The following is a 27,849-nucleotide window of genomic DNA, read 5'->3' on the forward strand; positions in this document are numbered from 1 at the left end:
AGGATTGGATCCTAATGACTCACAAGACCAAGCAATTAAAAAGCAAACATGAGTCAATGACAAATTAATTACAGATTTAAACTTAAAATTAGAAGTTTTCCTCATTTTATACACATTTTACTAGAAGATGTTCACAGTCTGTCAGTGTGTAATGTAATTGGGTGTCATCGTGACGCTTTATAGTTGAGTTTCAGCTCATTGTTTAGCTGTCTGGCTGCAACTTTATTGTTCTGGTTCACTCTCAGTGCCCCTAAAGTGTCGTTTTCAAAATAAAAGCTGTTTAAAAAGTCACTGTACTCTACCTGCTCAGCACCAAACAGCAAATAGACACAGTTATCTATAGACTAGCTGGTGAACATAGTGGAGCATTTAGCAGATATTCCCAACACGTCCTCATAGATCTATTTCCAATGACTCCGGGAACTATACGAGTGTTTCCAGCGCCCCCTACAGGACGGATGCTGTTCTCCAAGTGACGGTGCTGTTTCAGGTCTGCTTAGAGTTAATTTGGGTTAAACAATATCCTTTGAAACGTGGTTAGTACACTTCCTTAAAGTTAGACATATACAGTAACCATGGCGACAGTGAATACTGTGTTAGAGGTTTAGGTTTAAAATGTCCGGAAAATGTTAGAAACATGACAAAACGGTCAGCTTTTACTCTACCTCCAGGATTTAGCCACCTCCCCTCTCTACCTGCCTGCTGTGGTTCAGGTCTGGCTAGAGTTAGTTTGGGTTAAAATGATCGTTTGAAACGTGGTTAGTAAAGTTAGACAACCGCCGTAACCATGGCAACAGTAAACACTAAATTCACTTTAGGTTTAGGTTTAAAAATGTCCCGAAAATGTTAGAAACATGACACAATGGTCAGCTTTTTCTCTACCTCCAGGATTTAGCCACCTCCCCTCTCTACCTGCCTCTATCTAACGCTAACTCACCTATCGATGTAATATGAACTTCAGCCACTAGATGGCGGAAATGTAACAAGCTTATTTCCACCTGTAGGAGTGTAACATTATAAAACACTGTTTAAAACTAATGATGTTTAATGATGTGACGGTGCTGTAGTTCAGGTCTGGTTGGAGTTAATTTGGGTTAAAATGATCCTTTGAAACGTGGTTATACTTAAAGTTAGACAACCTCTGTAGCCATGGCAACAGTAAACACTAAATTCACTTTAGGTTTAGGTTTAAAAATGTTGGAAAAATGACACGATGGTCCACTTTTTCCCTCAACTTTAGCCACCAACTCACCTTATATTAATGTCAGTTGTGCAGTTGGATACTATAATGCATTTTTATCATTTAGAGCTTGTATAGGCTACCTCTTAATTAACTATTTATTGGACACAGCTGCCAACTCTTCTTCTTCTCCTATGTTTTATCTTGTTATTTATGTGTATGAGTGTGTTCTGGTGCGAGCTGTTAAATGAATTGCCCTCCGAGGAATTAATAAAGTTGTCTTGAATCTTGAATAAACAAGGACAAATCCAGCTGAAGAGAAAACCAATAATGTGCTTCAATTCACATACATCTGTGTAGTACACTGCGTACTTATAGTGCATTGGATTCTTCCCCCCATACTTCTCAGTGTGAATGCACTTATGCACTCAATATATTACATTATTTGAGCACACAAGGATGATCAACCTCAATCAATCTTTATTTGTATAGCACCAAATCACAACAGAGTCATCTCAAGGCTCTTTACACATAGAGCAGGTTCTAAACCGAACTCATGAATGACACAATGGTCCACTTTTCCCCTCAATTTTAGCCACCAACTCACCTTTTAATTAATGTCATCTGACATTTGAAAAAAAACATGACATCCCTTAGATCAGTATAGTCTTTGCGTTTAAGCCGCTGCCTTTTGAGCAGCCGAATTAAATGTCTCTTGCTAAGAACTACTGCATATCTAACCGCAAGTGACTTGAGTATGTCATTGCAATTCATTCCCGTATTAAAATTAAATTAAATCAAGTCAAAGTTGTCCATGTTTAAGGAGCCTCGGCCTCAACAATCAACAGTAAATTCATGGAAATGACAACAATAATTAACTCATGGCCACGCATTAGTATCTGATGGCCACAACATAATCAACGCATGGCCACGCGTTGATTATCTCATGGCCACGGGGTACTTATGCATGGCCACACATTAGTATCCTGTGGCCATGCGTTACTTTATTTTTTTCAAATGTCACCAGAGGGGGTCCGTAGCTATAAGAGAGTGAATATTGGACTTATATTCAGCAGGAAACAGAAGACAGGACAGACAGAAACACGACTCCTAATGATTGATAATGTTGATAATGTTGATCAGTAACTGCTGGATGTGGAAATAAGTTGCACAAACTGAAGCAACATTTTTCACTGCTGATATTTTTCACTCGTCATGACAGGAAATTAAACTCAGGTGTAACAATGACTCAGCTCTACTTTGGTGACCCCGCTAAGCCGTGACGGTGCGACAGCGAGTCAAATCCTGTTTTAATTGGACCGTCTGAGCCTTACGCGACAGAAATACTGTGAGTCACTCGAACTCCTGCAGGAAAGACAGAAAGCAGATGTTCACGAGTGACTTTACAAGCCTCGAATGTCATTACAGAGAAAACACAGACACAGAGGAGCCAGGAGAAGTATTGATTCCTGAGACTGTGACACCAGAAATTGGACAGATGTCAAAAAAATCTCTGTTTAAACTTAATAAAGATGATTGATTTCAAGCCTTTTCTATGTTCATTCATCTGTTAAATCACCCAGCAGTGACAGTGGCTGTTTGGATTCAGTCCTGACATTCATATTAATTATCCTGCAGACTAAACATCAATCATGATAATCAATATTTGTCTAATACAATTTTAACATTAGTTAAAAAACTTGAATTTTAAATTTTAAAAGATTTTACTCCTCACATTCAAGATCCTTCACAACCTGGCACCATCATATCTCTCTGAACTGATCCACATCTACACACCTTCTCCAACTCTCCGATCCTCCTCTGCCAACCAGCTCTTTGCCCCATCTGCCAACTTAACCACCATGGGGTCAAGAGCTTTCAGCCGATCTGCCCCCCGCCAACCCCAACCCTCCCAAACCCTAACCCTAACCCCCCCGCCTATGGAACTCTCTCCCACCAGACATTCGCATTTCAGACTCTGTCTCCACCTCTAAATCCCGCCTGAAAACGCTCCTATTCAGAGTGGCATACTCTGTGTCACACTAACTATGCAATCTTCATTCCTGTTTATTTATTGTACTAATGCACTTTGTAGTCACATTCATATTTATTTATCTTTGCACTAAATGTGATTTATATTGTTTGATGTACTGTTGTTGTGTTATATGAGCCTTGTAAGGTGAACTTGAGTGCTTTGAAAGGCGCCTTTAAATTAAAAAAAATGCATTATTAAATTCCCTCACTGCCTTAATGTGAATATGAGTGAATTTAAAGGACAATTCTGGCAAATTGATATATTTTTTCTTATTGTTAACAAATCTCATGTTTGGATCCAAACTAACAAGGAAGTGATCTACTAACTAAGTATATTGTGTGAGAGTATCCAAGTCTGATATATCTTATTCTTCTGTGCTGTAGACCTCAGTTCCTTCATTATGAGGAGTTTGGTCACATTAGTTTGTTCATACTGACTGTGCTTTCAATCTTCACAGCCATGTAAAAGTTTATGTGAAGCTTATATGAGGCTTCAGCAGTCTGAGCTTCACATCTGAATCAGGCGAGTGTTTACCTTCATGTCACCTAAAGGAAATGTTCATAATTCTTCAAATCCGTCTTAAAACAATAGTCAGGAGTCCATATGGACAATGAAAAAGGGGTTTTCCTCTCTGTAATCATTCCTCCTGCTCTTCATACTGAATATTAAAACCTTCTAATACGCTACCAATGTAAAGTGATGGAGGACTAAATCCACAGTGTTTCCACACAGTCATTTATAAAGTAGATGATCAACTTCTATTGAGCTTCATCAGTGTGAGTTAGTCATATCAAGTGATATCTGACACATTTACAGTCTTTATAGCATCAGATTCCCTCTTAGTGTTTCCTGTTGAGCTGTGGTGGAAGTATAGTAACAAAAAGACTTTGCTACTAAAAACACTGTAACGTTGAAACATAGAAGATGAAGATTTGACTCATTTGGACGCTGAAGCAAATCAACTTTTAAATCCATGTTTCCACAGAAGGAGGACTGTGGATTTAGTCCTCCATCACTTCCTGTAAACATGATGAAGGATCTAATGGTCAGTATGAACAGGAGGAATCATTACACACACACACACACACACACACACACACACACACACACACACACACACACACTTAGGCTAATGTTCAATATGGACTCCTGGCTGTTGGTTTAAGACATGCTGATCTGCGGGTACAGGTGCGCGCGGGGGCGTGATGGGTCTCTGTATATTGTCGTGAGCGCGCCTCGCCTCGCGGTCCTCTTATCATTCAGTGGAGCAGAGCGCGCGGAGCAGCAGCAGCATCAGGTCTGTGCCCCAAATATGATCCGTTTTACTGAACATGTGACTTTAGTCTTCTTAATATGAGTCTGGTTTAAATATAATATGTCATTTTATCTGTTAATTGTCTTTATTTAGAGCAGACACGCGCTTTAATGTCCGAGGTTAGATTTTTTTTTATATTAAATGCAGATTTTTACATAAAAAAATTAAGTTTATTCAAAATGTTATTAGGTTTTAAATGTGCACAGTTTAAACCTTTAATCTGTTATATATAATTGGACCTAACTACAGTCTGTTCAGTCTGTCAGGTCTTCACTGCTCTGCGTTAGTTCTGGTTTGACTCTGATGCTCCTTAGCAGGTTATAATCCAGTGGTGGTTCCCAAAGTGTGGTCGGAGGACCCCAGGAGGTCCCTGACAGCATGTTAAAGTCATTTAAATTGGTCATATTGCAGCTTTATTATATTATATTATATTAAATACACAGAGTGGGGCTTCAGTGTCCAGTCTGATACCTTCAACATTATACTCAATTATGTCAAATTAATGACAAAAATCATGACATCATAAACTGGCTTTTGGACAGATTTATGACACTAGAAAAAAAAACTTTACTGTATTGAGATGAAAATTAAAGTTATGGTGGTTAATATCATTTTATTATCAGATATGATGGAAACATGACAGTCTATGTATGACTGACGCACTGTGCTTTTCAAACAGTGTAAGGTGGCTGCTGGAAATCCTTTACTGCCATGAATAGAAGTCTCTCACATAGAAAATAAGTCAAAATTATAACTTAATGAATTTAAAATGATCATATCTGGAAATTGGCGCTATAATCGCTTTGATGTAAGAAGATGTCAGAGTCAGATTCACGAGACTCACATAAGTTGTTTTTTATTTTCATTTTCAACCATTGATTGATTCAAAATGCATTAATTTAAGATGAGGGTTAGGGTTTATTGATCCACACACACACACACACACACACAGAGAGACAGAGAGAGAGGGAGAGAGAGAGAGAGAGAGAGAGTGAGAGAGAGTGAGAGAGAAAGAGAGAGAGAGGGAGAGAGAGAGAGACGGAGTGTGAGAGAGAGAGAGGGAGAGAGAGAAAGAGGGAAAGGGGAAATCCATGCTAGAGCAGAACAATAAATAAGAACATCTGTCTTTTTTTGGTTCTCTGTTAACTGAAGGTGAATCTCAGGAGTCTGATCACACACACACACACACAGACACACACACACACAGACACACACACACAGACACACACACACACACACACACACACACAAACTGCAATTAAAACAAAAATAAGATAAAAAGCCTTAAACAAGAAAAAACTAAATATCTTTAGTTAAACTTTTCTGCATCATAAATGATCGTAAACTGAATATTTTTGGGCTTTGGACAGTTGATCAGATCATTTGAAGACGTCATTGTGGGATCTTAGAAATGGTAATGTGTGTTTTATACTATTAAATGACATAGAAAGGTTTTTTTTACCTGCATTTTTAGGGGTAACAGTCATCAATCAATCAATCAATCTTTATTTGTATAGCGCCAAATCACAACAGAGTTATCTCAAGGCTCTTTCCACATAGAGCAGCTTCTAAACCGAACTCTTCAGGTTTTAACTTTAAAGAGACCCAACATTCCCACATGAGACACAGTGGAGAGAAAAAACTCCCTTTTAACAGGAAGAACCCTCAGAACCAGACTCAGAAGTGGGCGGACATCTGCCTCGACCGGTTGGAGTAGAGAGGAGAGAGAGGGGAAGGAGAGGAGAGAGAGGAGAGAGAGGAAGGGGAGGAGAGAGAGGAAGGGGAGGGGAGAGAGGAAGGAGAGGAGGAGAGAGAGGGAGGAGAGAGAGGAAGCAGAGAGAGGAAGGAGAGGAGAGAGAGAGAGGAAGGAGAGGAGAGAGAGGAAGAAGAGGAGAGAGAGAGAGAGGAAGGAGAGGAAAGAGGAAGAGGAGGAGAGAGAGGAAGGAGAGGAGAGAGAGAGGAAGGAGAGAGGAGAGAGAGGAAGAAGAGGAGGGGAGAGAGGAAGGAGAGAGGAGAGAGAGAGGAAGGAGAGGAGGAGAGAGGAAGGAGAGGAAGGAGAGGAGAGAGAGGAAGAAGAGGAGAGAGAGAGAGGAAGGAGAGGAAAGAGGAAGAGGAGGAGAGAGAGGAAGGAGAGGAGAGAGAGAGGAAGGAGAGGAGAGAGAGGAAGGAGAGGAGAGAGAGGAAGGAGAGGAGAGAGAGAGGAAGGAGAGAGGAGAGAGAGGAAGGAGAGGAGAGAGAGAGGAAGGAGAGAGGAGACAGGAGAGAAAGGAAGGATAGAGGAGAGAAGCATAATGAAAATTAACAATGAAGCTAGAAGGTCCAGGACTGGAATCTGTCATCCGGACGTCTACAGGCCCAGATTACCTGTGAGACCAGAAAGCACAGACAACTCCGGGGGAGAAGTTTAGCTTATTGAAGCATTAATAGAACATGAATGTTAATGGATATAGATGGATAGAGAGAGAGAGGGAGGAGGAGAGAAGAGCTCAGTGCATCATGGGGGTCCCCCGGCAGTCTAAGCCTATAGCAGCATAAGTCAACAGATCGTTTGTTGTATCTAATTTTATGTATTTTTTTCATTTTCTCTAGCTGTACTGGTCTCCCCTCCTAGCTGTACTGGTTTCCCCTCCTAGCTGTACTGGTCTCCGCTCCTGTAACGCACCTCTGACCAAGTCAACATCATCTTTTTGGAAATATGATAAGACAGTCTGGAGTCTTGTGTCTTCATCGCCGGCGCTGAGACGCAACATTCCCCAACCTTCGGCCAAATCTAACAGGTAAGCTACAGCAGCGGCGTTGCCTAGCAACACCATCAGCAAAGCTACGAAAATGAGGCACTTAAAAAACTCACATTCAACAGTCCTGATGTTACACCGAGCGACCAAAGAACTGCGTGTTTGCCAAACAGTAAATCTAATGTCTGCGTGTGTGTCAGGCCTGTAGACTGATGACCTCTCGCCCCCAAGGCAGGCCGGGATCCAGAGGTTTCTCCACCCTGAACACGACGTCTTGGTACATTTTTCTTCTTGTGAAACAAAACAGCATGAAGGTTTAAGGAGATCTCATCCATGTTGGCGTAAAGTCCAGCTGGAATTAAACTGCATGTGTCAGATAGCAGACTGGATAGCAGCACATTAAACAACATTAAACACCTGCAAACGTCACTTCAGATCAGTTAGATCAGGGGTGTCAAACATACGGCTTGCGGGCCAGAACCAGCCCACTGAGGAATCCAATTCGGCCCGCTGGATAACTTCGCAAAGTGTGAAGATTGCAGAAAAGTAACTCCAGTTTTTTAATAAAACATGCTGCCATATCCCTGATGGAAATAACAATAATAAGCAAGTTCCCTCACTTTAATGTATATAGTTGTGATTTTAAGATATATGCATGTGGGTTGAAGAGAGAGGTTAATGTGTGTAAATGAGCTACACACCTTTCTAAATTAGTGGAATGTATCAGGACACGTTCTCAGGAACGTGACAATGGATGCTCATGAAGGACCAGGAGGACCAGGAGGATGGTCCTTCACCGCATGAACTGTGTCCTTCGTTGACTCTTGTTGCTCACCCGTATGTATAAATGGTTGCATAAACAGGAAAGGGACTATGGAAATACCAATTTTGTGTTTTTGTGCTGTTGATTCTGATGGAAAATGCAAAAAAAGAAAAAAAAACATGCTGCCATTCACTCTCAAGGCTTCTTCTTGTGGACGTCGAATTTGATAGTGGACCTGCAATGTGATTCAGATTTGAAGGCTTTCCTCAGTGGGCTTGAACACATTTTATCACCATATCGTAAGGTCAGATCCAGAACCAACCACATTGTTAAGTTTGCAGACGACACAACAGTGGTTGGTCTCATCACTGACAATGATGAGTCAGTGTATAGAATAGAGGTGGAGCAGCTCGCAGTGCAGATCCTACAACCTCGCCATCAATGTGGATAAAACTAAAGAAACGGTGATTGATTTCAGGAAATCTGGCAAAGATCACCACACACATCTCACCAGCAGTGTTAAGTTCCTGGGTGTTCACCGAGCTGATGACCTGCAGGACTCCCCACACCTCACCGCATCACATTGTACAGGGGCACCATTGAAAACATCCTGACGCACAGCTTCACGTCCTGGTTTGGCAGCTGCAGCTCAACAGGATTGTTTAGACTGCCAGCTGAATTGTTGGAGACCCTCTCCTGTTCCTGATCATCTGGGACCCTCACCACTTCTCTCATGGCCTGTTCTCCCTCTTTCTGGCAGGAGCTACAGGAGCATCAGCTGCAGATCCAGCAGGAGGCTAAATAGCTTCTTGCACAAACTGTGAGACTGATAAACAGACTGTGCTCCCTCCACACACACACACACACACACACACACACACACACACACGCACGCATATCAACCTCTCTCCATGGTCTGCTGCTCAATGAATGTGTGTATGTTCAGCCACTTTAAGCTGCTGTGTTTTTAATTTTTAAAATTGACTATCTACGGCTATTTATTATAATCTTATTTGCACAGTTAGAAGCTGGTGAGAAACAGCTTTTTGTTTCAGCCTGTATATTTTTGTAAATACCAAGCAAAATGACGGTAAAGAATGACCTCATCTATTATCTATCGGTTATTATTATACAATGGTTTCACTGGTCCAACCCACTCCAGATCAAACTGGTCCGTATGTGGCCCCTGAACTAAAATGAGTTTGACACCTCTGAGTTAGATGCTGGTTTGGTTCTTAGTCTTCAATATCACTGCTAGCTCTGGGTTTCACGATCTCGACTGTAAATTGAACATGGATTGAAATGACGTTATGATCTCGACCCTCGAAATCAAAGGAGGAATCGAAGACGCCCCCACTGTCACGCCCCCACTGTCACGCCCAGCAGGGAAAAAACACAGACGTGTTGAAATGCAGCGAGCCAACATTAACTCCTCAAACCTGAACCTGCACCATGGCAACCGCTGATAGAGGACACACATCAACCAAACTCCAACTGGTTGTCGGCTCCGGTGGGGGGCGGGTCTAACAATGATTGGTCTAATCAGCAGGCAACACAGAGCTATCAGGACGCTGCATTGATAGTCACACAATCACGCGAGCACAGACCGTCTCTAGCGCACGTTGCTGCTCGCTCTGCAGATTGCAGGAGGTTGTATATAATTTGCAGGCGTCAGGGAGCCGCTGTTACTATGCAGCAGAGTTGGGATGTCTGCTCTAAAGCAATAACTAGCGCTGTAGGAGCAGAGATGCTACTGTTAGGACACTTAATGGACATTAGGCTGTTTTAATTTAGTTTTAGTTTTTTTGTGAGCTTGAATATCATCTAATATGAAGAAGGGTCACTACATGATTCTTTTGTTTACAGTAAGTTTCCAGTTGACTGCTGAAACAAGTTATTGTTACATTATATTGCTAATAAATGATTTAATTTTGACAGTAAGGCCTTAGTGTGGTACATTACAAACAACTGATGGAGATTATATCACTCATGATTTGTCTAAAAATGGCTTCTGTGCTAAAAGGACCCCAAAAAAAGGGATTGAGAATTGAATCGAATCGAATCGTGACCTTAAAATTGAAATAAAACCGAATCGAGTGTTTGGAGAATCGTGACACCACTACTGCTAACAACACAGTTTGTCCATGACCTGTAGCTACAGTTTACTATGTTTAAGACCATTTTTCTTTACTGTAATAAACAAAACTATGAATAATACGTGTTGACATTATTTTTGAATGCACAGACGGATCAAATGTGATTTCAGTTGGACTTTAAAGGTTGAGATCGATAGTTAACTCTTGACCTTTAACAAAACAATGTGACTAAAAGCACCGTTAGTAGTTTATCTTCGGCTTTTGATTTTATCATATGATCTGTCCCGGCCAAATGTCAACCTCTAAGCCAACGTGGACGAGACTTCCTTACTTACTTTACTTTATAAGCAGATAAATAGAAACTCTGCTGCTGCTGAAGATGATGTGATTTGAACAGAAGTTAATAAATGAACACTGTTTTCTTCTTTCCCTGCAGAAACTCTCCCCTGAACATGTTGACCTGATCCAAAAATGGGCGAACCGACCAACAACAGTTTGGCTCTAGCAGACTACTTCCTGGACTATGAGATCCCTCTGGATGAGATCCCGGACACCACGCAGGGCCAGGCCTTCTTCGTGGCCACCATCGTCATCGCCGTGGTGTTGGTGTGCATCATGCTGATCTGTGGAGTCGGGAACTGTTTGTTCATCGCCAGCCTCGCCCGCTACAAGCAGCTCCGAAACCTGACCAACCTGCTGATCGCCAACCTGGCCGTGTCGGACGTGCTGGTGGCGGCGGTGTGCTGCCCCTTCCTGCTGGACTACTACGTGGTGAAGCAGCTGTCGTGGGATCACGGCTTGTTGCTCTGCGCCTCCACCAACTACCTGCGAACCGTCTCGCTCTACGTCTCCACCAACGCTCTGTTGGCCATCGCCGTGGACCGGTGAGTCTCCCTGAAGTCCAGGTTGAGTCAACATGGTTATAATCATCCACCAATGAGGTTTCAGTTTGTTTTTTTGATTGGTTGGTGCAAAGAATATCTCAAAAAATACTGATTTACTGTTAATAAAATGTTACAGAAAGTAGGGCTGAACAATATATTGGTATTATATCGATATCGTGATATGAGACTAGGCCTTAGGCATGGGATGATAACCGTGTTCAAGGTATACCACGATTTGAAAAAGCCACGATAACCGAAACCGCCAAATTTTGTGTCATGCCGTTCCTAACTCTAAGGTATGAGCTGTTTTTAGTCTGGTCAAAGACAGGAAGTGCTGGTCAAAGACAGGAAGTGCTGGTCAAAGACAGGAAGTGCTGGTCAAAGACAGGAAGTGCTGGTCAAAGACAGGAAGTGCTGGTCAGAAATCCCTCAGGTGGTGCAGCTGCAGCGTAGAGTATCACGACCCCTCACACTGTCATTACAGATTCAGGTTAAATTAACATGTCTGTCTTTATTTTTCTTCCTTTTAGGAACATTTTAGAGCTGTAATCACAATACCGCCATACCATGAAACCATGATATGTTTGCTTATGGTTAACAGGAGGGTTAATATATAAATTACTGGGTGACATTACCCTGTTTGTAGAGGCATGATATTATCAGTCATTTAAATTGGATATTGAAACTATGATAAAATGCAACCTTACAGTATAAATATGACTTGTCCACAGTTACTTTTCCACAGTGCAAACAGATTATTAATTAATTACTTATATTAATTTAATTGAAATAAACGTGTCCCTTTCTTTGGGTTTCTCTGGACCTTTAATTCCAATATTTACACTATACTAAATAATAATATGTATTTCCTCAGTCTCACAGCACATGAGGTTCCTCTTCTTAGTCTTTGGTACCATTTTCATGAATGGAGCTTCTCTACAACCTACCGGATGCCTGACCTTATTTCAAGAGGGTCAATTATGCTGATTTACTATTCTCAGACACGCACATTCATTTAGAACAGATATGATTCATCATGTTTACGCAGCTCATTTACGACTGTTTCCTGGCGTTACTCATACAGCTTCACCTGATGAAACAAGTAAGAGAAATTTAAGATAACAATTAGGGCTGTCAAACGATTAATTTTTTTAATTGAGATTAATCGCAGTCGAAGTTCCATAGTTAATCACGATTAATGCCGTTTTGAATTGCATGTTTAAAATCCTGTTATTTTCCATTTGAAGGCAGTTTTAAGCCCATAATGTAAAGCATTTCTTACCAGAGTGTCTTAACTGGGAATCAATCACGGCTCTGCTGCGACTCCCACACTCCAAAATGGTCCTTTGGTGGAGCTGAGGCTGGCTTGGCTGCAACTGGGTGTTTAGCGTGGAGGTGCTAACTCAAACTCCACGTACTCCGGTGGTAGTTAAACTCCGTTTGACACAGGTTGCATTTTACTTTTGACTTGTCAACTGAAGCGTCTGGAAGTGTTTTAAAGTTAAACAAGCCGTTCAAAAGTCCAGTAGCTCTCTTACTTTCCATCAGCGCGGTAGGTTTACTGCAGGAGGCCACTTCAAAGCATAGCGCTACAGCTAGAGGAGCCGTCTACGGGGGAGTAGAAGGGACAAAAAGGCTTGACACATTAAAATACGATTAAAAAAAATTCATGCGTTATGGATTGCATTAATCTAATCGCGATTAACACATTAACGCTGACAGCCCTATTAATTACGTATATTCATTTAATTGACCTTTAATTCCAACATTTACACTATACTAAATAATAATATGTGTTTCCTCAGTCTCACAGCTCATTAAGTTCCTCTTCTTAGTCTTTGGTGCCATTTTCATGAATGGAGCTTCTCTACAACCTACCGGATGCCTGACCTTATTTCAAGAGGGTCAATTATGCTGATTTACTATTCTCAGACACGCACATTCATTTAGAACAGATATGATTCATCATGTTTACGCAGCTCATTTACGACTGTTTCCTGGCGTTACTCATACAGCTTCACCTTCAGTTCAGTTCAGTTCAGAGCTCCTTCCCTCCTTCCTCCTTTCCTTCCTTCTTCTTTTCCTTCCTTCCCTCCTTCCTTCTTTCCTTCCCTCCTTCCTCCCTTCCTTCCTTCTTCTTTCCTCCCTCCTTTCCTTTCCTTCCTTCTTTCCTTCCCTCCTTTCCTTCCGTCCTTTCTTTCTTTCCTTCTTCCTTCCCTCCTTCCCTTCCTTCCCTCCTTCTCTCTTTCTTCCCTTCCTTCCCTCCTTCTCTCTTTCTTTCCTTCTTCCCTCCTTTCCTTCCTTCTTCTTTCCTCCCTCCTTTCCTTCCTTCCTCCCTTCCCTCCTCTCTTCTCTCTTTCTTCCCTCCTTCCTTCCTTCTTCCCTCCTTTCCTTCTTTCCTTCATCCTTTCCTTCCTTCTTCTTTCCTCCCTCCTTTCCTTTCCTCCCTTCCTTCCTTCTTTCCTTCCTCCTTCCTTCCTTCTTCTTTCCCCCCTCCTTTCCTTTCCTCCTTTCCTTCCTTCCTTCTTCCCTCCTTTCCTTCCGTCCTTTCTTTCTTTCCTTCCCTTCTCTCTTTTCCTTCCTTCCCTCCTTCCTCCCTCCTTCCTTCTTCCTTCCCTCCTTCCTTCCTCCTTTCCATCCTTCCTTCTTCCTTCCCTCCCTTCCTTCCTTGACTCAAGGACAACAGGAGGTGACAGTAACAAAAAACAACTAACACAACAACCATAAATAGATAAATACACAGCGACATACAACACAACCAAACTTGATAAGAACAATCTGAATCTGAATCTGAATTCCTCCAAAAGTGGATGATCAGAGATGGACAAGATGTTTTATATTTCTGGCGTGGCAGCACTGGAGGAAAAATAAATGGGTCACTACACAGGAAACATGCTTTTCTGTTATTTATGTAGTGTTACAATGATAACCTGCTCTCACTGCCTCATTTGCATAATTACCTCTACGTCTCCATCAAACTGACACCAGATACTTCACATGTGTCCATTCCACAGTCTTTGTTGCCAAGGTGGTTGCTAAGGGGCGGTTGCTAAGGTGTTAAGGTGTTTTCACTTCACTCTCATATCTCGGATGTGATTCAGTACGGATTTGAGAAGAAGGAGGAAAACAAATGAAATCCTGCTGCTATAGTTAGTTATTATAATGTCTCTGGAGACGGGAGGTAAAACGGCCTGTTAATAGACAGAGGCTGAACTGAGCGGCTGCATAAAGGACCAGTAGAAGATAAATAAGGAGTTTTTATTCCAGTAGAGACTCAGAATATTAACCCTTTATTGGGCAAATAATTATATTTGGTAACTTCTGTAAATATCCCAAAATATCCTTCCTTCCTTCCTTCCTTCTTTCCTTCCTTCCTTCCTTTCCTTCCTCCCTGCCTTCTTTCTTCCCTTCCTCTTTTCCTTTCTCCCTCCCTCGTTCCTTATTTCTTCCGTCCTTCCTTCCTTTCCTTCCTTCCATCTGTCCTTCCTCCCTCCCTCCTTCTCTCGTCCCTTCCTTCTTTCCTTCCTTCCTCTGTCCTTCCTTCCATCTGTCCTTCCTCCCTCCCTCTTTCTCTCCTCCCTTCCTTCTTTCCTTCCTCCATCCCCCTTTCTTCTTCCTTCCTTCCTTCCTTCCTTCTTTCTTCCCTTCCTCCCTCCCTCCCTCCTTCTCTCTTTCTTTCCTCCCCCCTACCTTCCTTCCTTCCTTCTTTCCTTCCGTCCTTCCGTCCTTCCGTCCCTTCCTTCCTTCCTTCCTTCCTTTCAATGAGTGTCCTATAAAGGGTTAATATAGAGCTGGAATAATGGAGTCTAATGTTATCTTGTGATCAGGAGAGTTGATGGAAATCTACCTGTTGATATTTAATTAGGATTTATAGGGTTGATAAATATCTGAAGTAAATTTCATTGATATCTGAACAGTGATGGAGACGTGTTGGTCAAAGGATTTTTTTTCTTACCTTTACCTCATCTTTTTACTATTCTTCCCACGTTTTCTTGTTTCCTGTATTTCCTTTATTCTCTTCTTATATAATACATTTCCTCCTCTTTCATGTTTCCTCCTGCACCTTGCTCCCCCGTCTCCCTTTGCTCTCTCTCTCTCTCCCTCTGTCCCTCTCTCCCTCTCTCTCTCTCTCTCTCTCTCTCTCTCTCTCTCTCTCTCTCCCTCTCTCTCTCTATGTCTCGCTCTCTCTCTTTCTGTCTCTCTCTCTCTGTCTCTCTCTCTCTCCCTCCTCCTGTCCCCCTCTCTCTCTCTGTCTCTCTTTCTCGCTCTCTCTCCCTCCCCCCGTCCCCCTCTCTCTCTCTCTCTCTCTCCCCCCCTGACCCCCCCCCCCCTCTCTCTCTCTGTTAACATGTTCTCCTTTTTATCGCCCTGATGTTTATTCCCCCTGTATGTCTCTGTGCCAACGCCCCGCTGTGACCAGATTATGTTGTAGAACATATATAAGCGTGTGCGTGGGAACAGCCGTGGGCCTCGCTCTGGTTTGTTCGTGTTAATGATGGTTTGTGTAAAAGCTGAACAGGACAGAAAACACGCCTCCTCTGCAGAGCCGCAGTAACTACAGCACCGAAGAACACACTGTACACAGGAAACAGTTAAAGTCATGAGGGGGGTTAATTTATTTATTAATTTATTTTCCTGCTACAGTTCAAAAGTACTGCAGTATTATAGTGATGTAGTATGCAGTATTACAGTAAAAGTACTGCAGTATTATGAGTGATGTAGTATGCAGTATTACAGTAACAGTAGTGATATATTATTATTATGACATCATTAGATTATTAATAGTGAAGCATCAGTGTTAGAGCAGCATGTTACTGTTGTAGCTGCTGGAGGTGGAGCTAGTTTATACTACTTTATATACAGTTAGCTAGTTTACACTACTTTATATACAGTTAGCTAGTTTACACTACTTTATATACAGTTAGCTAGTTTATACTACTTTATATACAGTTAGCTAGTTTATACTACCTTATATACAGTTAGCTAGTTTACACTACTTTATATACAGTTAGCTAGTTTATACTACTTTATATACAGTTAGCTAGTTTATACTACTTTATAAACAGTTAGCTAGTTTACACTACTTTATATACAGTTAGCTAGTTTATACTACTTTATATACAGTTAGCTAGTTTACACTACTTTATATACAGTTAGCTAGTTTACACTACTTTATATACAGTTAGCTAGTTTATACTACTTTATATACAGTTAGCTAGTTTATACTACTTTATATACAGTTAGCTAGTTTACACTACTTTATATACAGTTAGCTAGTTTACACTACTTTATATACAGTTAGCTAGTTTATACTACTTTATATACAGTTAGCTAGTTTATACTACTTTATATACAGTTAGCTAGTTTATACTACTTTATATACAGTTAGCTAGTTTACATTACTTTATATACAGTTAGCTAGTTTACACTACTTTATATACAGTAAGCTAGTTTATACTACTTTATATACAGTTAGCTAGTTTATACTACTTTATATACAGTTAGCTAGTTTACACTACTTTATATACAGTTAGCTAGTTTATACTACTTTATATACAGTTAGCTAGTTTATACTACTTTATATACAGTTAGCTAGTTTATACTACTTTATATACAGTAAGCTAGTTTACACTACTTTATATACAGTAAGCTAGTTTATACTACTTTATACACAGTTAGCTAGTTTATACTACTTTATATACAGTTAGCTAGTTTATACTACTTTATATACAGTTAGCTAGTTTATACTACTTTATATACAGTTAGCTAGTTTATACTACTTTATATACAGTAAGCTAGTTTACACTACTTTATATACAGTAAGCTAGTTTATACTACTTTATACACAGTTAGCTAGTTTATACTACTTTATATACTGTTAGCTAGTTTACTCTACTTTATATACAGTCAGCTAGTTTATACTACTATATATACAGTTAGCTAGTTTATACTACTTTATATACAGTTAGCTAGTTTATACTACTTTATATACTGTTAGCTAGTTTACTCTACTTTATATACAGTCAGCTAGTTTATACTACTTTATATACAGTTAGCTAGTTTATACTACTTTATATACAGTTAGCTAGTTTATACTACTTTATATACAGTTAGCTAGTTTACACTACTTTATATACAGTTATGTAGACTGAATGCTGATGCAATATTCATGTTTTATCAGCTGAGAATGTTCACATCAGTCCGTCAGGCTGTAATTCATCATCAGGAATATCAGGAATTTCTGACAGCTACGATATCTCCGGGTTATTGAAGAGAACCTCAGAAGTGTCAACAGCTGTGGCTCAAAATGACTGCAAGTGCTGGCGGTTACATATAAATAATACACAATATAGAGTTCAGTTTTTTTCTATCTGGTTTCACTCATTAACAAACTACTAAAATTATCAAATCAATATAGTTTACTGTTGTTTAGTTATCCCAATCAATATTTAGCATCCTGTGTGTTTGTCAATCACTGGACTGCCATATAAATACAATAAACGCTATATTAAACTGGATTGATTGATCCTTATTATTAGCACACAGTGAGTAGACTTGAGCCTCGTGGTTCAGCTGTGATGACACACATTTTAAACCTGATAACAGGCAGTGGAGCCGCTGACGTTGTGCAGGACATCTGGGTTTCTCCAAACACACCTCGGGACTCTGAGGACGGTCTGACCGCAGATGATTTATCTTCTGATGAGATAAAAGCCGGTTCTGGGCTTCCCCTCAGCTCCTGAATTAGATCCATCACTGGCTTACACTGACGTTTCATTTATCATGGTTGACGTCCCTGCCAAGTATAAATAGCATCTGCAGAGAGGAAGGACGGTTAATCTCCATGTTTCTGTGAATGTCGGAGTAGTTCCGGTTTTCCAGAGAGTCTCTCGAGTGTTCACAGCCAAACATCTGGTGGTGTGTAGGAGTGTGTCCTTCTTGGCTCTGAATCAAGGGTACGAGACTTCTGTAGTCGCTAACAACGAAATACATCAAATATGACAAAGATGAGCTCATTATAGGACCCTGATTTGCTTCCTAAAAGAGAAACCAACCGTATGCAACACTTACATCAAACACAGCAACCAAATGTAGATTATTATGCCTCAAGTTTAACACCCACATGGTTCATCAGGCGGAAAAGGGCAACTTCAAACGAGATGTGCTTGCTTACAGACGTCAGATAGAAAATTAATGAAGTCACAGAGAGCTCAAGCAAAACATGTTTTCTGAGCCCACATAAGACAGTTCACTAAATCTCTTCAGGTTTGGGACATTTGATGAGATGAAACACATGATTTAGGCCTAAATGTCAACGTTTGTTCATTATCTCTGACAGTTTGTAGATCAATCAATGAAAAGCATCAGTAATTTATTCAATACTAAAAATATGTATTAGCTGCAGGTCTGTTTCATCTACAGTGTAGTGTTAGTCAGGCTTGAATTATGTTCATTATAATGTCTTCTAATTATCACCGAACAAATGAAACTAGCAAAACATCCAGAAACTTTTTAAACCACTCCTGCTGCACAATCTCCTTTTCCACTGTATGATAATAATAATAATCATCAGTATGTATTAATATTTCCTTTTAATTGTTTTATTATTTTATTTTCCTTATATCTTTGTTTTCCTTTTAAGATCACACCTCACATTTCTGGCTTTACCCACTTTATGTTATCATGTTTGACTGTTCCTTCTTTCCTTCCTTGTTTCCTCCCTCCTTTCCTTCCTTCCTATCATGCATTATATTTTACTAATCTTATTTTATATACTTACATTTTTATTAGATTTTTGACAGAAAATCGCAAACAACAAACATCACAGTACATAAAATAAATAAAAATAAAACGTCATGGTCAGGCACGTGACATCCTCTACATCTTTACAATATGTATGAGTTTTGGACAGGGGTTTCAACACAGAATTACTTAATTTGTAGCTCATATATCTTGCAAAAGGCAAATTCACTTCTCTTTTAAATAGTTTACTGGCAATCCCCAAACACCTTCCCTACTCCAATAAAAACATTGTCCATTTCATCCATCTTGTGTTATACAAATCTTTTCTCAGTCTAAGTAAAAAAAGTCAATCTTTCCATCTCATGGTCGGATCTCTTTTACAATTCCTAGCCAACTGTTGACCGTAGGTGGGTTGGTTTGTAACCATTTGCGAGTGATTGCTTTTTTTGCTGCTGTGATCAGTATTTTAAAAAGATATCTATCATTCCCTGTTATTCCTTCTGGTAGATCACCGAGATAAAGAGTCGTACATGTCCGTGGAATCTGATTTTACTCATCTTATTTTATTTGGGCATTCTGAATTGTTCTACCTCTGCCTCTGTTTCATGGCTGTTTGATTAATGTTGCTTCAGTGTCACACAATGGCTCTTCTGGATGTGTCTTCTGCCATGTTTTTATTTTATTTACTGATAATCTTCATTTTATTTTCATGATTAGTTAATTATTAACCTTTTAAGTTTTTTAAATGTCTTATTTCACACAGCCCAAAGTGATGGGTTTTTTTGCCCAATCAAGAGTCCAAATCTCAAATATTCAGTTTACAGAGAAATCCTCACATTTGAGGAACAAATTAGGGCTGGGTGATTATGGCAAAAATCAAAATCACGATTAATTGAACTTTTAACCTGGATTACGATTAGTGAAGAATTATCTCTCCACCCTTGATGAACAATGATTCTTTAGTTTAGTATTTTCCACTGCTGCCCTCACACATGAGGATCTTTAGGGAGGGAAAATAAAGATGTTTTAAGGTGTGACGCTGTGGTTAATGTCTAGTTTACTTGATTAGAACTATGTAAAGATCATGGTTTGGGTTAAGATGAAGGAAGGAAAGGCAGAGGAAGAAGGAAGGTAGGAGGGAGGGAGAAAGGAAAAGAGGAAGGGAGGAAGGAAAGGAAGAAGGACAGAGGAAAGGAAGGAAGGAGGGAGGGAGGAAAGAGAGGAAGGAACGAAAGAGAGAAGGAGGGAGGAAGAAGGAAGGAAAGGAGGGAGGGAGAAAGGAAAGGAGGGAGGAAGGACAGAGGAAAGGAAGGGAGGGAGGAAGAAGGAAGGAAAAGAGGGAGGAAGGGAGGAAGAAAGGAAAAGCGGAAGGAAGCTGTGGTTAATGTCTAGTTTACTTGATTACAACTATGTAAAGATCATGGTTTGGGTTGAGATGAAGGAAGGAAAGGCAGAGGAAGAAGGAAGGTAGGAGGGAGGGAGAAAGGAAAAGAGGAAGGGAGGAAGGAAAGGAAGAAGGACAGAGGAAAGGAAGGAGGGAGGGAGGAAGAAAGGAAAAGCGGAAGGAAGCTGTGGTTAATGTCTAGTTTACTTGATTAGAACTATGTAAAGATCATGGTTTGGGTTCAAATCATCACTGGAGACAAGTTTTCTAATTCCTTAAAGATATGCAACTTTTGCTGTCATGGCAACAGTGGACACCACCATTAATTGACATGAGCAAGATTAAGTCAATTAGAGTTTCTAAATGTCGGTTTTGATTATTTTTCGATTAATTGCCCAGCACTAGAACAAATGCTTCTCACTTTTGCTTTAAAATGACTATTTAAATAATTATTTGATCATCAAAATTCTGATTCGGAAAGCTTTAGATCGTTTGTGCTGCTTATTCCAACAGATGTGGTTTTGTCTGAGTTAATTTTCTTAAATCTACAACAGAGAAAAGTTAGTATGAACCGTAGTCTACAGTCAGAATATAATTATGAGAATAAGACCTAACTCATTAACAGCTGTTCTTCATAACTCTGTCTGCAGGTACATGGCGATCCTTCACCCTCTGAAACCTCGTATGAAGCACCAGACGGCCTACTGCGTGATCCTGACCGTGTGGATCGTCCCCATCTTCATCTCCATCCCGTCCGCCTACATGGCCTCCGAGACGACGTACCCTCACGTGGCGGGGCGAACCCAGAAGACCTTCTGCGCTCAGATCTGGCCTGTGGACCAGCAGGTTTACTACCGCTCCTACTTCTTCCTTATCTTCGTTCTGGAGTTCGTGGGCCCCGTCACCATCATGTCCGTCTGCTACATCCAGATCTCCAGGGAACTGTGGTTTAAGGACGTTCCGGGTTTCCAGACGGAGCAGATTCGGAAACGGCTCCATCGGCGACGGAGGACCGTGGTGGTGCTGATTCTGGTGCTGGTCGCCTACGTCTTGTGCTGGGCGCCGTACTATGGCTTCGCCCTGCTGCGGGACTTTTACCCAACCCTCATCTCCAGAGAGAAGAACTCGCTGGTGGCTTTCTACATCATCGAGTGCATCGCCATGAGCAACGGGATCATCAACACATTCTGCTTTGTGAGCGTCCAAAACAAAACCAAGCGCCTGAAAAAGGCCGGGAAGTTTCCGCTGAAGCTGGTGACATTTGTGGCCACAAGATCGCTGGATGAAGGGGAGGCACGCACCTCGTCGCTCCGAGTGACGGAGGACATGGACGGCGGTCGGCTGAGGTAGAGTCTGAATGTTCAAACAACAGCACAAGAGGAATTGCCAACTCATATCACAAGCTGCAGCAGCAAAGCATGAGCGTGGAAGGTGGGAGGTACCGACTGAGCTTCACCAAATAACGAATCCAGAAGTAAAGAGATGAAAATGAAGGGAAGCTCTAGTAGCCGCTATCTGGAGAGGCTGTAGTGTGTCTGCACAGTCCAGAGTTCCCTTCACTCTTCAAGGAATTATCTTCAAGGATTTGTCCAATAAAGTTGCAGACAAGTAAAGGACACAGTACTCAGACGAACATGAAACTCTACCGGTCGAATCATCAGCAAACAAAAATGAAACACTGAGGCAACAAAGTCAAAAGGTACAAGTGTGTGGACATAACTTTGGGAAAAAGTCAACTAAAAATCACAGAGAGCATTGCTGCAATAAACATCCAAGCAGAGAGCTTCAGATTCTGCTTCTGCTCAGCTGATTAATTCACATTTTGGATCAATGGTGACAAAATGCTCTGAAAATGCTACAACTCTGATTTCACAGCACTGGCAGACATCTTCAGCTGCTGAGGCTCATGGGTAATGTAGTACTAACAGGAAAGAAGAACAGAAACAAAGCCAAGATGTTTATAATGACACTGTCTATGCTGAGGATCATTGAGATTATTGAGATCTAAGAAGAACTAAATATCTTCATACATCAGAGAGGATTGAAGATATCTCACCATTCCCAGCTGGATGTCATTGTCTTTCACATCACCGGACCACTCATTGCTTTTTCAGGATAGTTTTGGTTAATTTTAACATTTTCCAGGACTTTTCCACAACTGGAAAGCTGCATTAAAGACATTTAGACTCTGGTAAACTAGATGCTTTGTAACTCAGAAACATCTGATAAGTTGTCCTTAGAAACAGTTTGGAAAAGAGCAGCTGCTTTCAGAAATGACTTGGCAGGTGATCGGATGAACCATCTGTCTGTCACTGGCTGACAATCAAACCAGTTAGTTCAAGAAACCATATGCTCTTTCGGAAACCAGATGGGAGAAGGGCGGCAAAAGCATCTTTTCCATCCACAAAAGCCTTGAGTGCCATTTTTTGCTCGTTTTTCAACAAAGAAATACCCTCCAGTTTTGATGCTACTGATGCTATAGCAGCATCTACACTAACCTTTTTAGGAGCTGCCATTGTTTTAATGGACACATCTAAACCATGCCCATAGCTGCTAGGAGCCGGTCACTGACTGTTGGGATATAACTTAATGAGGTGGATTCTCATTTGATGTCTTGAAGCTGCAGTTGGTAACTTTGAGCAGAGAGAGGACTTAGCATCAAAGAAGTACAACTGTCAGATCCCCCCCCCCCCCCTCCTTCCTGCCCTGCCTCCAAAGTCCCTCCCCCAGAGGAGGCTGATGTGCGCGTGACCACATGCACGCGATCGGTAATCCATGAGCTACACTCCACACAGCTAGATATAAAACGCTTTACAGTGACTTTCACATGGCTATACCTTACCTAGAAACTCGGAGACATGAGCTGGACCGAGCTGAGGAGGAAAGGGGAGGGGCCTGTGAGGAGGAAAGGGGAGGGGCCTGTGAGGAGGAAGGGGGAGGGGCCTGTGTGTGAGCAGTGATCGACAGCTGTCAGACACTCCATCAGACACAATCCTGGCTCTGATTGGTGCAGTAGGAGCAGTAGGCGGGGCTAAATGAGCCTGTTTTTTTTTTTTTTACAGATTACTAGTTTCATGTAATGCTTCTTTACATAGTGACAGTCTTAGCAAATATGACAAAAAGTTACTTTTATAAGACTTACCAACTGCAGCTTTAAAGTACAGAAATATTTGAACATGTTAAAGTGCAAACTGCAGACTTCCAGCTAGCATGGACAATGACTATGATGGTCTACATCAAAGTGGAGACACTGGACTGCTTTTGTGTTTCATGTGGTCAACTTTTGGGGGATTTTTGCATGCGTGAGAAAAATTCTTAGGGTTCTTGTTACTTGTTGTGAAAGTTTTTACTGTGTGTGTAACGTGCGAGAACTTCTTAAAAGACTTTAAAGAAACAGTCTGGTTATATTCTATATTTTTAGTCAAGATAGTGGCATTATGAGTCCCCACAAGCAATTAATGGATGGATATTAATTATTTTACAGACACTCATGTTCCTCAAATGATGGATATTACAAACTTTGATGATCCTCTAGAATTTTAGGTTGACACTTTTGTCTTTTAGTTAAATATCTCAACAAATATTGGATGCATTGCCATGAAATTGGGTAGAACCATTCATGTTGGTCAAAGGATGAACCATATAGAGTTTGGTGATCCCCTGAGATTTCCTCAAATTGCCTCCAGCAGGTCACAGTTTACAAATATTCAGTGAAATATCTCAAAATCTATTGGAAGGACTGCCTTAAAATTTAGAAATGTTCCTCTAAGGGTAAATTATATGAACTTTGATGACCCTCTGAATCCTCTTCTAGTGCCAGGTTGACACTTTATAGAAAATAGATATAGATTACCATGAAATTTGGAACACATGAGGATGAACTGTAGTGAAATATCTCAATATCTTTTGGATGAATTACAATAAATAATTGGTTCAGACATTCATGTTCCCCTCAGAATTAATTATAATGAATGTGGTGATCTTCTGACCAAGTAATACGACCAAATATCTGAAAAACTAAAGATGTTTTCATAATCTTGTAGTTTGTTTTAAGCTAATAAACCTTTTCTCTGCAGACATATTGAGCTTTCTAAGCAGGTGTAATTAATTATCCTTAATAATCGCTCTGTGCTATTATTTGTTCCAGGAAGCCACATCAGTGCGTGAGCATGCACATCAATACGGTTATTAAGTCCACCTGAGCTCCCTGTGTGTCTTTGAGAAGTGAAACGGGTCTATTAGCAAATGTAGCTCATATTAGCACTTAGCTCAAAGCACTGATATGCTAACAGCCTCACTGAGCTGCTAGCATGTCTTATATTGTCAACAAATCTCACAAAAAGACCAAATCAAGCCCGATATACCTTCTTCTTCTGTGTGTAGACCTCCTATTAGCAATTAGTTTATTTATGACACTAAATGTGGATTCATCCGCCACTGAAAATAGTCCCCGAAATATATACTATTTCTTCCTGTTTGTTTGATTGATTAAAACTCGATTTCATATTTTTTGGAAATTAGTGAGACTTTTTGAAAACATGAGACTATAAACTATATATTTGTGAGCTGTTTTTAAAGGTTTACATCTTCAGTTGGAACCAGTGATCTTGGAGCTGAGAGACACAAAGTAGAGAAGTCAGAAAATATTGAGAGACAGACTAAGACATTGTTAATTCTTCTTCCTCTGTGCTGTAGATCTCCTAATTCATCACCATCAACAGTGGCGTGCACAGACTTTTTGAAAGGCAGGGGCGAAAAGGAAAAAAAGGGCACATACAGCACGTTCTCGCCACTGAAGAGGGCACTTTAGTGCGTGTTTTTGCCACCCAAGAGGGCGGCTTAGCACACCTTTTGGCTCTCAAGAGGGCACTTTAGCATGCGTTTTTCAACAATTGGGCCATGGGGGGGTGGGTGACCGCCCTTGTGCACACCACTGACTATCAACACACATTATAGTTTAGTATTCAGCTGTTAGTTAAGCTATTATTTATAGCATCAAATGTTGATTCATCTGCCACTGAGAGCCGTCCCCTAGTTTTGAAAAATTAGTGAGACTTTTTGAAATTATGAAACTATAAACTATATATTTATGAGCTGCTTTTCAAAGACGTACATCTTCAGTAGGAGCCGATCATCTTGGAGTAAAGAACACATTGTTAAATTTGGTCTTTTTAAAATGGATTTGTTGTCAATTTGAAAAAAAAGCATCAGCGTTATTCTCCTTCTTTATGTTGTAGACCTTAGGATGTGTTTTTCTGTTCTGAGCTGTTGCTTTCTATCAATTCCTGAGTGACATAAAAATCAATGAACAGATTCCTGAAACATGTTTGAGTTGTGCAGTCGACAAAGGTTGCATTAATCTTTGTCGATATTACGTCATTATGTACGAGATGGAAGGAAAACACAGTCAGCTGATCTATAAAGAGGTGATCTTTGGGTCACGGTACATGCCATCTGAAGGTAAATGGGTAATAGGTTTAAGATTCCTCCTTCCTTCCTTCCTCCCTCCCTCCCTTCCTTCCTTCCTGTTCTGAGCTGTTGGTTTCTATCAATTCCTTTCTTCTTTCCTCCCTCCCTCCTTCCCTTCCTTCCTTCCTTCCTCCCTCCCTCCCTCCCTCCCTTCCGTCCATCCATCCTTCTTTCCTTTCTTCCTTCCTACCGTCATTCCTTCCTACCTTCCTCCCTCCCTCCGTCCTTCCTTCCGTCCTTCCTCCCTCCCTCCCGTCCTTCCTTCCTTCCTTCCTCCCTCCCTCCCTCCCTCCTTCCCTCCCTCCCTTCTTTCCTTTCTTCCTTCCTACCATCATTCCTTCCTCCCTTCCTCCATCCCTTCCTTCCTCCCTCCATCCCTCCCTCCTGCATTCATCTTTGTCGATATTACGTCATTATGTACGAGATGGAACGTAAACACAGTCAGCTGATCTATAAAGAGGTGATCTTTGGGTCACGGTACATGCCATCTGAAGGTAAATGGGTAATAGGTTTAAGATGCAGTAAATGGTCATTGATTTGTCGGCTCAAACGTTTGATTGATTCATGAGGCGCAAATATCATCTGCAAGCCGTGATTGAGACAGTTAATTGGTCTTTGTTGGACCTGACGATCAAACATCTGAAGGAAAACCTGACAAACAGCGAAAAATACAAAGGTAGAGACCAGCTGGTGAATAAAGTGGAACATTTAGCAGCTAAAGAGAGATTTAAACCAACAGTTGGAGCCTAAATGAACATTAAGTGTGTTTTTCTTGCTGTAATCATCAAATCCTCATTTAAAAGTAGATGATCAGCTTCTATTGAGCTTCAACAGTCTGAGTTAAGACCCATTTATGTTCAACGTTAAATACAGACAGAGCCTTCTGTCCGTATTTCTGCACGTTTCCATAAAGCTTACGGATACGGACCAAACGGAGCAGTACCACCGGACACCACGGGGGGGCAGTGTTGTTGTCACTACTCGATACGTAGCTCTAGTGAGACACGAAGAAGAAATAACACTGGAGGAACTTTTTGAGGAAAGGTTTTGCGAGTTGGTTAGAAACTTTAAACATATCTTTTGTCTTTTATGAAAGAGGAACATTATCAATATCTCCTCCACAGTCGCCATGTTTGTTTTTGACTCTGCGCTGCCCCCGTGGTGGATGTATTGGTTAACATCCATGCCAACGTAAAGGACGCATGGAAGTATGTGAGCAGTGACGGTAACATCGTTTGAAGCGGACGGACACATTTTCGTACGTTCGTTGAGCATAAATGAAATAAATTATTAACAAATAAAGACGGATGCATCATTATGGATAAAACTGTCCGACAGTATAAGAAATTTTAAGTAAACGACTTCATCTTCATAAATAAAGTTTGGTATCAAAGGATAAGTTCAGTGTTTCCAGTGTGTCCTAAAGCAGCAGTCAGGTGTCCAGATGAACCTCTCTGTAATCATTCCTCTTGTTCATACTGAATATTAAAACCTTCACATGTGCTTTCAATGTAAAGTGATGGAGGACTAAATCCACAGTGTTTCCACACAGTCATTTAAAAGTAGATGATCAGCTTGTATTGAGCTTCATCAGTGTGAGTTATTCATAAAAATGATATCTGACACATTTACAGTCTTTATAGCATCAGATTCCCTCTTAGTGTTTCCTGTTGAGCTGTGGTGGAAGTATAGTAACAAAAAGACTTTGATACTAAAAACACTGTAACGTTGAAACATAGAAGATGAAGATTTGACTCATTCGGACGCTGAAGCTTCATATTAGCTTCAGATCAACTTTATAATCCATGTTTCCTCAGAAGGAGGACTGTGGATTTAGTCCTCCATCACTTCCATTATAAACATGATGAAGGGATCTTCTAATGGTCAGTATTAAGAGGAGGAATCATTACAGCAAGAAAAACTGCTTTAATGTTTATTTAAGCATCTGACTGCTGTTTTAAACTCTATAAAATGAGGAGATAGTGAAAGTTAGATGAGGATAAACAGAGTGGGTGGATTCATGAATAAATAGTCGGATGGTGTCCGGCTCCTTGTTCAGACTCGTGAGCAGCTGAGTCCTGTTGAGATTCATGAGGCCGCCCGCCTGTTTATGACCATCAATGAATGCAAAACATGGAGGCTGTGAGCTGTGAGCTTCCAGACTCACGACGCACCGAAAACAACCAGTCAGACCTCAGATCTGCTCTGTGTCAGCCTGTTTGCACGGTTTAAACTCCTTCATCTG

General features: G+C 40.8%; 1 protein-coding gene across 1 annotated transcript; it reads left to right on the top strand.

Annotated features, from left to right (window-relative positions):
* The first annotated feature begins 10,595 nt into the window (after positions 1–10,595).
* Positions 10,596–21,485, top strand: prokr1a (prokineticin receptor 1a). Its single transcript, XM_053336724.1, has 2 exons — positions 10,596–11,008; positions 20,786–21,485. Exons 1-2 carry the CDS (start codon positions 10,596–10,598, stop codon positions 21,483–21,485), a joined length of 1,113 nt encoding a protein of 370 aa, XP_053192699.1.
* The last annotated feature ends 6,364 nt before the right edge of the window (positions 21,486–27,849 follow it).

The sequence above is a fragment of the Scomber japonicus genome, chromosome 2 (genome assembly GCF_027409825.1).
Source record: "Scomber japonicus isolate fScoJap1 chromosome 2, fScoJap1.pri, whole genome shotgun sequence".
In the NCBI taxonomy this organism is placed as follows: domain Eukaryota; kingdom Metazoa; phylum Chordata; class Actinopteri; order Scombriformes; family Scombridae; genus Scomber; species Scomber japonicus.

Excerpts from the sequence above, each read along its gene's own strand:
- prokr1a (XM_053336724.1), top strand. The coding sequence starts at position 10,596 with ATGGGCGAACCGACCAACAACAGTTTGGCTCTAGCAGACTACTTCCTG. Across the intron at positions 11,009-20,785 it reads TTGGCCATCGCCGTGGACCG|GTACATGGCGATCCTTCACC; the intron begins GTGAGTCTCCCT and ends CTCTGTCTGCAG.